This window comes from Moschus berezovskii, chromosome 3, assembly GCF_049115385.1.
Source record: "Moschus berezovskii isolate FMDL1 chromosome 3, NW_MosBer_1.0, whole genome shotgun sequence".
NCBI lineage: Eukaryota > Metazoa > Chordata > Mammalia > Artiodactyla > Moschidae > Moschus > Moschus berezovskii.
In genome coordinates, this window is record NC_142462.1 from 59,090,633 (window position 1) to 59,103,875 (window position 13,243).

Genomic DNA, 13,243 nt, shown 5'->3' on the forward strand with positions numbered 1-13,243 from the left:
ACCATACACCAAAATAAACTCAAAATGGATTAGACAGCTATATGTAAGACCAGAAACTATAAAACTCCTAGAGGAGAATTTAGGCAAAACACTCTCCGACATAAATCACAGCAGGATCCTCCAAGACCCACCTCCCAGAATATTGGAAATAAAAGCAAAAATCAACAAATGAGACCTAATTAAAATCAAAAGCTTCTGCACAGCAAAGGAAACTATAAGCAAGGTGAAAAGACAGCCTTCAGAATGGGAGAAAATAATAGCAAATGAAGCAACTGATAAAGGATTAATCTCCAAAATATACAAGCAGCTCCTTCAGCTCAACTCCAGAAAAATAAATGACCCAATCAAAAAATGGGCCAAAGAACTAAACAGACATTTCTCCAGAGAAGACATAAAGATGGCTAACAAACACATGAAAAAATGCTCACCATCCCTCATAATCAGAGAGATGCAAATCAAAACTACAATGAGGTACCATTTCACATCAGTTAGAATGGCTGCTATTCAAAAGTCTACATGCAATAAATGCTGGAGAGGGTGTGGAGAAAAGGGAACCCTCTTACACTGTTGGTGGGAATGCAAACTAGTACAGCCACTATGGAGAACAGTGTGGAGATTCCTCAAAAAACTGGAAATAGAACTGCCATATGATCCAGCAATCGCACTCTTGGGCATACACACCGAGGAAACCAGAATTGAAAGAGACACATGTACTCCAATGTTCATTGCAGCACTGTTTATAAGCCAGGACATGGAAGCAACCTAGATGTCCATCTGCAGTCGAATGGACAAGAAAGCTTTGGTACATATACACAATGGAGTATTACTCAGCCATTAAAAAGAATGCATTTGAACCAGTTCTAATGAGGTGGATGAAACTAGAGCCTATTATACAGAGTGAAGTAAGCCAGAAAGAAAAACACCAATACAATATACTAACGCATATATATGGAATTTAGAAAGATGCAAATGATAACCCTGTATACGAGACAACAGAAGAGATACAGATGTATAGAACAGTCTTTGAGACTCTGTGCGAGAGGGTGAGGGTGGGATGGCTTGGGAGAATGGCATTGAAACATGTATATTATCATATGTGAAATGAAATCACCAGTTCAGGGTCGATGCATATTACAGGATGCTCGGGGCTGGTATGCGGGGATGACCCAGAGGGAGAATAAGGGGAGGAGGGAGGTGGGAGGGGGGTTCGGGAGGGGGAACTCATATACACCTGGGGTGGATTCATGTCAATGTATGGCAAAACCAACCAATATAATATTGTAAAATAATTAGCCTCCAATTAAAAAAATGGAAAAAAGAAACAGAAACACAAAGGTTGAAGCAGCTTGACACAGGTCGTATATCTAGTAAGGTGCAAAGTGGGAATCAAAGTAAGAACTATTTGACTCCAAAATTTGAACACTTTCTATCACACTCTAGTTGGCAAACTCTAGAAGTCCTCTTTCATAAGCAGTGATTGGAATCACTGAATCATTCAGTAATAAAGAGCCACTAAGGCTGTGGTGTAGATGATTCATGAACCAGAGTAGAAAAAGTCTATGAACTTTACCTAAAATGTATGCATTCCCTCCCATTCACATAAGTGTTTTATCCATTGTATCTAAATCTCTGATGTTCAAAAAAAGCAAAATGGATGGTGACATACTTGTAAAGAAATTCTATAGACTGGCAAGTAAAAAAAATGTACCATTGATAAAGAAAGTATTCTTTGTATCAAGGTCCCCAACCTCTGGGATCTAATGTCTGATGATCTAAGGTGGAGCTGATACAATAATAACAGAAATAAAGTGCACAATAAATGTAATGTGCTTGAATCATCCTAAAACCATCCCCTCCCCAAGTCCACGGAAAGATTGTCTTCCACGAAACCAGTCTCTGGTGCCAAAATGGTTGGGGACCACTGATAACATCATGAAAATATTCCTTTTTGCAACACCTACTAAGAAGATCATGGTTCAGTACACAGAGAAGTTCTGGTTTTACTTGAGTGGGTTAGTATGTTATACACTCTGCCTAATCCTTCTGACAGCCTAAGGGACATGATTACTTCATTTTAAAGGTGAAAAAACCTGAAACACACTGGCAGAAGCAGCTTGACACAGGTCATATAACTAGTAAGAATACAATCTGTGTTTCACACTATTTAAAGAGTTTCTACCTGTACTTCATCATCATTTTCCCTAATCCGGCTTGAAGAAGGGCAAGGACTACAAGGAAAGCAAGCCCACAGAAGGTGAAGGCCTGCAACAAGTCCCAGAGCAGCCCCATCAGCAGCGTCACTTGGAGAGGAGCGATCCACACGAAATGTGCCAGTGCAAGTCCCTGAAAAAAAAAATCACAGTGAAAACCATGGACATTTTATCCTCCACCCCCAAAATAAAGAGAAAAGAATAGGAGAAAGAAATCAAGCACAGTGAGCTCATACAATCATGGTTCTGAATGCACTAAAATCTAGGTATTCATTATATGGAGCACACAGCAATGTGCTTAAACATTCTACGCAGAGACTAGGAATTCCCCCCAAACTAACTTCAAGTCACTGTGATTTTTTCCAGTGGATATGTGTGGTGACTGGATATCTTAAGTACCATGTCTAGAATACTTCAAGTAACTTACTCCTCTATGAATAAAGCAAGAGCCATGACACAGAACATGAGAGGACAAGACTCTCCTGAATTTCAGTCTATACAATTGCACAACCCTATTATCTGACCAAATACTCAGAAAACAACATGCACACTCAAATCAAAAGTAAATTACTTAGCACCTGCTGAGAGTTCAATAGCATGCTAAACACTAGAAATGCAAAGATAAATACATTATGTATAAAATACATAATCTGTCCTCAAGGACCTTGAATTTTATTGTGAGAAAAGATAGCCCTAAACAAGAATTTCTCAGAGTATCATACTCTGTCAAAGTAAATAACTGATTTAAAGGATTAAAATGAAACAAGATCTGATAAGGATTTAATTTTGAAAAACCGCACCAAATAAAAAGCAAGCTGAGGTGCCCTTGAGTTGTCTGGTTCTGCGAGATCCCAAAATGGCACTCTGCTATACAACTTAGCCGTCTCGGTTTTCAGATATAGGGAAGGTAGGAATGCTTATGACATAATCACTCATTAGTTATCTGACCCAGAAAATCTCTGGGGTCGTATGATTCATAATAAAGGTGCATTCATAACAAAGAGTAAATCAGTAGGTACATACTTCATCAAATTTGTTGAGGTTGTTGGAAAGGAGACTAACAAGTTGTCCAATACTTATTTTATCTAGAACACGGCTTGATAGCTTCAAAGTCTAAAAGGAAATGGGAAGTTAGATGATGCCACTGCACAGTAGACAAATATATTTATAAGCATGTTATAATACAGCTGAGGAATTAGGTAACTATGCATGCATTTTTTCAAGTAAACCTAATAAAATTATCTTATGTTCATTTAATTTTGGTATCTTCTCAGATTTATAAATATTTCTCTTTACAACAAATATTATACTGGCATGCCTCTACTTACATTATTTTATAGTATCTAGAGAGGGTTAACAATTGTTTCTAGTCCAAAATGAGAAAAATATTGTACTAAAATATTCATTTATATACTGCAGAGGTTTACTTGTTGATTTTTTTACTTTTGTTTGTTTTTATTACAGATGGAACTAAAGACAACTGAAATTCGAGATTAACACCTTGGTCTCATAGGGAATTATATTCAATATCTTGTAATAACCTATAGTGGAAAAGAATCAGGGAAAAAAAGATATATATATCTGGATCACTTTGCTGTATACTTGAAACTAACACAATAATGTAAGCCAATATATTCAATAAAATTTTTTAAAATAAAATCTTGGCCTTAAATTTTTCATGCACTCTGTGGTGCTATTGAATAAAATTACAGTTAAAGTCAATACAAGTATATTATAAATAATTATTAATAATTATTTGAAAGATTACATTAACAACAAAAAATTCTTAAATTTTACAGAGAAAAATACATCCATATATACAAAACAGGATTATTAAGTAGATAAATTAATTATTATTATGAGAGATCACAGGCACACTTTGCCTACAAAAGTTAATAAGAACTGGCTTTGACTAAAGAGTACCCATTTAACATTTGCTTCAACTGAATCTCGCACATATGTATTGAGCACTTAGATATAAATCACTATATTCAGGGTTTCAGGGATTATTATTAGTTATTAAATAAAATTATTACCTCAAGACACCTAATAAATACATAACTAAATATAATAAACTAGTTAAAGGGAGTAGAATATAATACGGTGGTTAAAAGAAAGTTTATATATCTGGTTATAAAAATCTGCAAATATTTCACTGAGGGAGAATTTAAGATGGTGTGGAATAATAGTGTTTAGATAAGCACAGATGAAGAAGGAATAAAGCAGTTAACTCCAAATGCTATGAGAGTAGTATGTGAGGTGCAGGGTCCATTGAGCTCGATGATACATGATTTAGTAACATACTCAGTCTTAGGCGACCTGAGTTCTATAGTGCTTAACATGGAATGTACGTGCACAATAAATACTCACTGATTCATTATATAGTTATCTTTCTCAAAATTCACAGGCAAAGTTCAACCTAGTATGCATTTCAATTCATTATTTACAATCTAATTTGAATGTATCATGTTGCAGATTTTGGAACAAAGAAAACGATGCTCTATGACAAAATCTGTGATAATCTGAGAAGAATTAGTGGCTGCCTGCCACATGGATGAAACTGGTCAGATAAGGCACTGGTTAACTTCAGTGACCAAACCACAGCTGCATGGAGATGCAACTGTATTCTTAGATGATGATGTCAATGCAGGTCGGTAGGTATGGCTAGAGGGGTAAAGCAAACTGGGTAAGAACACATGTAAACAATGCTGAGAAAGGACAGACATAGCTTACACCTTTTCATTAATGCATTCTGGGTTTGAAGGAACATGTACTGCTGTATTTGTGCTAGACATAAGAACTAATCCACAAACTAAACAGCTCTTTCTTTGACCCCCTTCCCCTTTAGCCCCAAGTGCTTCATGTCTCTCTTTCTATGTAACACAATTTGACCTGCAACATCATTTCAGTACTTATGTTCTCTAGTAAATGAAAAACCCTTAACTTCAAGGGGGAAGCCCACGTGGCACAGTGGTAAAGAATCTGCCTGCCAATGAAGGAGACATGAGATGTGGGTTGATCCCTGGGTCGGGAAGATCCCCTCGAGTAGGAAATGGCAACCCACCTCAGTATTCTTGCTTGGAAAATTCCATGGACAGTGAAATCTGGCAGGCCCATGGGGTCATAAAGAGTAGGACACAACTTCAAGGATTGTGACTTATGCACTTTAGAAATTTTGAAGCAGTGCTTGCACAATGTTCTATATTTTTTAGGCCTTTCAGTTCAGTTCAGTTCAGTTCAGTCGCTCAGTCGTGTCCGACTCTCTGCGTTTATTAAAATATTTTATTCATAAAATAGGGATAATAATTTCTGCCATATAGAGTTTTGAGGAGGGCCAAATGAAATGATATACCTAAATCACTTAGAAGTTTGTCATGAACATCAGTTATCATTATAATGATCACTTTTATAAATATTTTTAAATTGGATTCAACTTTCTTTGATATGCATCTTGTCTAAATTCTATCTTCTAAATTATACCTAATAATTTATTCACTTATATAAAATTTCTGGATCAAGATAAGATTTTTATTGATTTATCACCCATGCTTTCCTGGTACTTGTGAACTGATGAGATTGCAGCTGGGGTGATTTGGTTAAACTGTGGACTTGGTTTTTTACTTGTGCCTCCACAAAAGGTCTTTTTGAACACTAATGTATAACTATCAAGGTTTTACAACACCACTGACCTTGCATGTATATTATAGAAATGTTAATGGGTTATTTGTAGAGGGAATTTCAGGTCCACAGCTCTTATAAGCCAAATATATAAAGTTTTTATATTGGGGGAAGAAGAAAGAGAAGGGTAAAGAAAATAACCAAAATAACCAACATCTATCTATAAAAAAAAAGAAATCTTTAATTTTGGTAAATCAAAGAGTCACACATAAATCAGGTTGGTGAAAGCACGTGTCATTGTGTCACTGCTGCTGCTGCTGCTGTGCCACTAAGATGACCTTAAATTGTATTTGTAAGGTAAGAAAGTCCTTTTTCTTTTCACTGTGATGCATGGCATGCAGGATCTCAGTTCCTCAACCAGGGATCAAACCCGGGCCCCATGCAGTGGAAATGCAGAGTATTAACCACTGGATCACCAGGGAAGGCCTGGTAAGGCAGTCTTAATTTGAATTCACCCAAAGCATGGTTTAGCAACTTGGGCTTTTAACTTGACAATGTATACAGAAAAGTAGAAAGGTTCTTATGGTTGCCATGTATGTGTTATTCCAAAATTTTTAATTTCCAAGTCTTAGGATGACAAAAATCTAACTCAAAACAAGTGGATACTATCATTGTGTCATAACTAGTTAAAAATAGCGCTAAGTCATGTCCAACTCTTGTGATCCCTTGAACTGTAGCCTGCCAGGCTCCTCTGTCCAGGGATTCTCCAGGCAAGAATACTGCAGTGGGTTGTTATTCCCTTCTTCATGGGAACTTCCCAACCCAGGAATTGAACCCATGTCTCCTGCATTGCAGGTAGATGCTTAACCAACTGACCGATGCAGGAAGCCCCCATAACTAGTTAAGGTAGAAATATCAATTGCTTGGTTGATCAATAACAATTACACACTATATTCTTGCTATTGTTCATAAAGACAAATGGCATTTTACCATAAGATGATATTTTGTCAATGACTTTTATGCACACAGCAAGAATCATTTCAACAGGGAGCCATGGATTCCAAAAACTGATGATATAGAACAAACAAAAATGAAGTCTAAAATACAGGCAGTTTACAGAAGCATTGAATAATTATTAGTTGAAGGGAAGTAGCAAGGAAAAATTAGAAATATTCATTAATGCTGCCATTTATTTCACAGCCCTACAAAACTCATTTTAGCATTTATCCCTTACTTGCACTAGTGTAGCATTTAAAACACGATGCCACTAACAAGTAGCATAAAGACTGCAAGGAAGTATTACCTTCTTATAAATCAAACTAAACATAGCTATTCTCATCTGCATTCCAATGTGATGGAGACCAAAAATGGCTGGGTGCAGGAGCAGCGTCCTCACGATAAAGAGAAGGCATAAGCCTATGCCTAAGTAAATGGCAATGGAGCGTTCCACCTTGTTATCTGGGTCATAGGAAGCTATGATTCTTCCCAGTAAGAGAGGTTGGACTGCTTTGGTGACTTCCTGCAGAAGATGGAAAACAGAGAAATGAAATTTTATTTTTCTTTCATAAAATTCCCTCACAATTTCAACACAAGAAGTTTCATCTTTACAGGAGGATTTAAAATGGGCTTACACAGAGGGCCATGCCATTCGTGAAATTCTTGATGTCCTTTGTCATATCTTTATACTTTGAAATAAGATTTTATTTAGGTTTTAGCAAAAGTCATTTGGAAACATTTATGTATGAGTTGTTTTCTTTTTCTTTTTTTTTTAACTAAAAGTACATAGCAGCCATAAAGTAAAGGTGCAATTTCTGAAGTAGTATGTTGATTGGTAACATCTACATTGCACTCAACAATTTATAAAATATTTTTCATTTGATTTTTATGACAACTTCAGGAGTCAGAGTAGGCATTATTAGTTTCACAGTGCAGATGAAAAAACTGAAGCCAAAGAGACCAAGTGATTGATATGATTTCAAAATAGAACTCTCAAAAGCACTTTGAGTAATAGACAAACACCAGAATGAACAGCTTCTTGAGACAACCACAAAAAGAGGAGCTGGCAACAGAAGGGAGGAGCAAAAAGGCACTGGTGCTATTTACAGTCCAAAGCTATATCCTTCCCAGTCTGGGACAGGTAGTGACTTTTAGGAATAAGTGTGTCAAAAAATTGCAGCCTCAGGCCAGTTTCCAACAATTCCTCAAGGGCTCAGAGGTCTATGAGTTAACAAGGGAAGACCAAAGTTGTGTTTTCCTAATCCACTTCATCTGATCCTCAACTAACCACTGAATCAAACTGTCCATCAAATCATTACCGCTTTGCCTGAATATGTAAGAATAGATTTGAACACATGGATTTGAATCCAGAAGATCTAAGTCTTAACAATCTTGCTAAATTGCCTTCAAAAGATAAAGACATAATCCCTGTTTTATGGTGGTCTAGTGAAATGGGGATCTGAGGTAAACCTTGCCTGGAAATGACATTATGTTAACTGAGTCCATTTCAAATGTATATTTTCAACCAGACAGCTCCTCCCCCCATTTTGCTCAGCATTACTCTCCCTCAGCCCATAATTTGCTCCACCCACCTCCGTTTTCTACAATGTCTTTTCTAAACCTCAGTGCCCAACCCCACCAGCCCTCTCATTCTCACTAGGTAAAGTGCTTTTCTATAACCACATCACCTCTACAAGCCATAAGCCATAGTGCCATCACTGACTGACTACTGGCTTTCTGTAGCTACTCATTCAATACTCATTCTGTACCTCATTTCAAATTAACCACGTAGACCAAGGTTCTGAATGTAAGAAAAGGTTCAAACCTTTTTTATAAGTTTCCAAACTAATCACAAACATGGAATATTAGCGTTCTCTCATCCCACATAGTCACATTTTAATATAAGTTTGAATTGCAGCAAACAGACAGGTACTAAAAAAAATAGACAAACAAACATGCTAACAACCTACCCAGATAAACCAGGTAAACAGTTGGCCATATCTACTGAAGAGTTAGTTCATTTATCTTCCCAGATGGCTCAGTGGTAAAGAAGCCACCTGCCAATGCAGGAGGCATAAGAGACGTCAAGAGATTCCCTGGAGAAGGAAATGCAACCCACTCCAGTATTCTTGCCTGGGAAATCCCATGGACAGGGGAACCTGGTGGGCTGCAGTCCATGAGGTCGCAAAAGAGACACGACTTAGCGAGTGAGCACACATGCACACAGAAGAGTACCTTTTAAATAAGTGCAGAAATTACTGCTTGTTGGCATGTACCATTTTATGCATGCTTTGTACTTTTGTTACATGTATATTCATTTTTACAATATATAGAATTGTTCTTGAGGCTGTAAACTTTATGTAAATAGTATCATATTGTGCTTCTTGCAACTTTAACTTTTTAAACACAGTTGTGTTTCTGACATGTACCCCAATGATACTTGTATATCTACCTCATTTATTCTAAGTGCTGTTTACATGACATCCTGCAAATAAATCAGGATAACTGCCCCATTGCCCTAAACTGGGGAGGATGGGCTGTTCCCATTCCCTAACTATTAAATCTGTGCAAGTGCTACCCTGGTTGTTTTTATTAAATGCTATAGATTCATGCCAAACTTTCTCTAGAATAGATCATTTATTTCAAAATAATTCCTTAAACTATGAAAACTTACAGTCCACATGAACCTTAGATTTGAAACTACATGTATAAATATATCCACAATACAAATATAATTTTCATAGTATGCTTATAGTGGCACTATTTCATCCTCAAACTTAATTTTACATCAGTATTTTATCCTAGAATTTTTCTATATTATGTCTATGTTCTTCATAGACAAATGTCAATGCCACATCTATACTGATTTATTTTTCCATTAATACTGAGTTTGCATTTGGTTAAAATGCTCTCTTGACTGCAGTCAAGAGGACTGAATTGATATGTGCCACCCATGTTGGATATACTGTGTGTGGCCATGAAGCAGAGAATAAGCTGGGAGCATTACCAGACATACCAGAAAGAATGTCATTTCTCTTTCATTATAAGACTTTAACCAGAAGACTATGATGCATGAAAACTTTCCATGAATCCAGCTGCTTATATTGTAATTAGCATAATCACCTTCCTTTTTCCAGGACTAATAAATACCATTATCGAATACAGAACCACTGATAAAAACCACAATGCATATTTCCAAGGAGTGATTCTTATCTATGAAATGCTAAAAAAGAACATTCTTAAGGAAAAGAGAAATATTTTGGTAATTGAGCTGTACACAGAATTTTTAGAGTTAGAAATAAATGGGTTTACGCAAGTTTTCTCCTACTGAGTAATCTGAACTAAACTCCCTGCCACTGTATCACCATTATATTTTTTCCATAACCTGTCACCTCACAACAGAACTATTTGCAGAATTGGAATTCAGTTGCAACTTATAACAAAATAAATAAGACTGTGTTAATCTGATGCAGATACCTATTCTGCAGGTTGCATGACTGAATTAATTAGCTGTCACCTTGCCTCAAACAAAAGGAGAACATATTCATCCTTTGACAACAATGGCTATTCCACAATGACATTAGTAGCATTACTCTGGGAGGGTACATGTTCACAGAAAAAAAGAAAAGAAAAATGCAGAAAATTTTTGGTAGAGAAAATTTTAAAAATTGGACCATCTGCCAACAGCAAAACATAAACCTCACTGCAACATGGAACCATCAACATTCAAGGACAATATCAGCACTCCAGACCCCTTCTTCTATAGTTTTCCATGCTCTGTTTTAAGCAGCATGTTCTCTAATATTTATAATGAAAGCACTTACAGACATCACCTGATTTTATTATTTGGAAGGGAAAACAATGGTAACTGATACCTAGGCTTAATCTATGTGTGCAGTCCTTTAAAAAACCATGCTGTAATGACTGGGAGAAACACAGTCCTTTATTCTTAGTCTGTGAAAGCTGTGTGAACCCTGTTGCCAGACTATTTTCATTACTTTCATTACTTTTCATTTCAAGAAAAGTCCCAATTTGCCACCATCTAAAATAGTGCAAGCTGACTGAGACTTGAATGTAATGAGGCAGAATGCAAATTTATTTAAAATTTGATAAAATATTTTATTTTTAATCAGACACAGATCAAGATGAAATTAAGAGTTCATTTAGATAACGGAAGAAGCCTGATACCAATCCTTAAGTCAGCATGACAAGGCAATAAACACTGAAGTGAGAGTCATGAAATCCAAGTTCTTATCCCAGCATGTTACCTACACTCTGTGTCACCTTAGTCATTTCCCTCCTCTTGACAGTTTGGCTCAGACAGTAAAGCGTCTTGCTTACAATGCGGGAGACCTGGGTTTGATCCCTGGGTTGGGAAGATACTCTGGAGAAGGAAATGGCAACCCACTCCAGTACTCTTGCCTGGAAAATCCCATGGACGGAGGAGCCTGGTAGGCTACAGTCCATGGGGTCGCAAAGAGTCAGACACGACTGAGCGACTTCACTTTCACTTTCACTTTTCACTCATAAACTAAGTGGTAGAGCAAGCTTATCTGAAAGATCCCCTCTAGAGCTAATATCTCAGATTATATGATCTGAGTCCAGGGCATCCCACGGCAGAGGCTGAGGATTCCCTGGACCGTTGTCTGGCATACATCCTGACATCGCTAAGTGTGTTTTCTACTCAGAGGGATGCAGGTCTGAACAGTGTGAGTTCAGAAGACCATCTGGGTAGAGGGGGTCAAGTTATAGAACAGCGCAAGTGACTACCTTCCTGCTGGGAATATAGATTAGCCTCCCAGGAAAAAATTAGGAAGCCTGAAAATACCTCTTGGGAAATACATCTGGTCTCTCCTGGGATCCTCTAGACCTCAGCTTAAATGCACTGTAGTTGAGTCTGAATCCTTTAACCATTTTGTTCTATCTGCACACCTAGGACAGCATCAGATATTTCTAGAGATACGAATGTCTGCTGGATAGTTAAACCAAGAAAGAAAGTTCAGGTGAAAATAGAAAACTTGGTTCATGCTTGCAATTATATTAAATTAATTAATCCCAAGATTACTTTAAAAATTATAATTGCAAATCCAAAGCATATTTGTTTCTAACATAGGAGGAAGCAGTCGAAAAACCTCTAAGGTTACATTGTTTTCTAGAGTGTGCAGTCAGTAAAATCATCATTATCATCTCAACTTGCTTTAAATATATTTTATGTATCTTTATCCCAGAAATGTAGAAATGAGAAAACAGAAATTATATAAGAAAAGATTCCTAGATACCAAGGGTAATAATTAAGTAAGCATCCCATTTCTAGTAACAATACAACAAATGATACATTGCAAATACCAATAATTAATATATACATATCTTAAAATATATTCTAAAAAGCATCACTAAGACATATTTTTAAAGTCTTAAATAAATGGAGAGACTGTAAACTTTCTAAAAAGAAAAAATGAATATTACAAAGCTTACATTCTCTTTCAAGTTATTGTATAAGATTAATACAATCTTCATCAGTTTCCAAGTGGTTATTTGGACATGAACCATAAGAGCAGGGACTGTCAGCTTTTCCGAGAGACCCAACATCATGCACAATACCTAGCACAGAATATCCATTCAGCAAATACTTGAATCAACAGATAAAATGATTCAAAATTTCATTTAGAAAAAAAACAAGAGACTAACCAAAAACATTTGGGGAATAATAATGTGTGAGAAGATCTATATTACTGGGTATCAAATTATATTATACAACTCTAATAGTTTGCGGAATGACAAAGAAATAGACTGATTTGTCTGGAATGTTCAAGAACAGGTCCAAATACAGACAGCAATGTATATGTAATAAAATATGGCATTTTATTTCAGTGCAGAAAGTGCAATAAACAATGGAGAAACTCATGCTTGTTTTTTAAAAATTAGATTTCTATCTCAGACATGGGCTCAGACAATAAAGAATCTGCCTGCAATGCTGGAGACCCAGGTTCATTTCCTGGGTCAGGAAGATGCCCTGCAGAAGGGAATGGCTATCCCTCTAGCATTCTTGCCTGAAGGATTCCATGGAGGAATCCTTGGAATAGAGGAGCCTGGAAGGCTATACTCCACCTTATTTCATACATACATCCAAATAAATTCAAATGGATTCAATAGTTACACATAAAAGATAAAAAATTTTAGAAAAAAAAGAGAAATATGCACTTACTACTTTGGGTAGAGAAGAATTTTAAAATGTCAAATGCCAAAGACAGAAAACAAACCTAAAACAAAAGTACAGGTATGGGCAGCAAATTCTTAAAAATTGAAACTTCTGATCATTAAGAAAATAAAAAATTAACAAAACTCACTAGAAACAAATAATAGGCTGAGGAAAATAGCCTTTCAAAAAGCAATAAGAAAAAGACAAACACACCAAAATA

At 36.4% G+C, this 13,243-nt stretch overlaps 1 protein-coding gene across 1 annotated transcript in view; it reads right to left on the reverse strand.

Annotated features, from left to right (window-relative positions):
- Positions 1-13,243, reverse strand: part of CFTR (CF transmembrane conductance regulator) — a 207,158-nt gene that overhangs the window by 148,910 nt on the left and 45,005 nt on the right. Inside the window, exons 4-6 of the mRNA XM_055420807.2 lie at positions 7,132-7,347; positions 3,234-3,323; positions 2,180-2,343 (exon numbers count right to left, since the gene is read on the reverse strand). Of these exons, the coding sequence (XP_055276782.2) occupies positions 2,180-2,343; positions 3,234-3,323; positions 7,132-7,347 (470 nt within the window). The remainder of the gene's footprint in view (positions 1-2,179; positions 2,344-3,233; positions 3,324-7,131; positions 7,348-13,243) is intronic.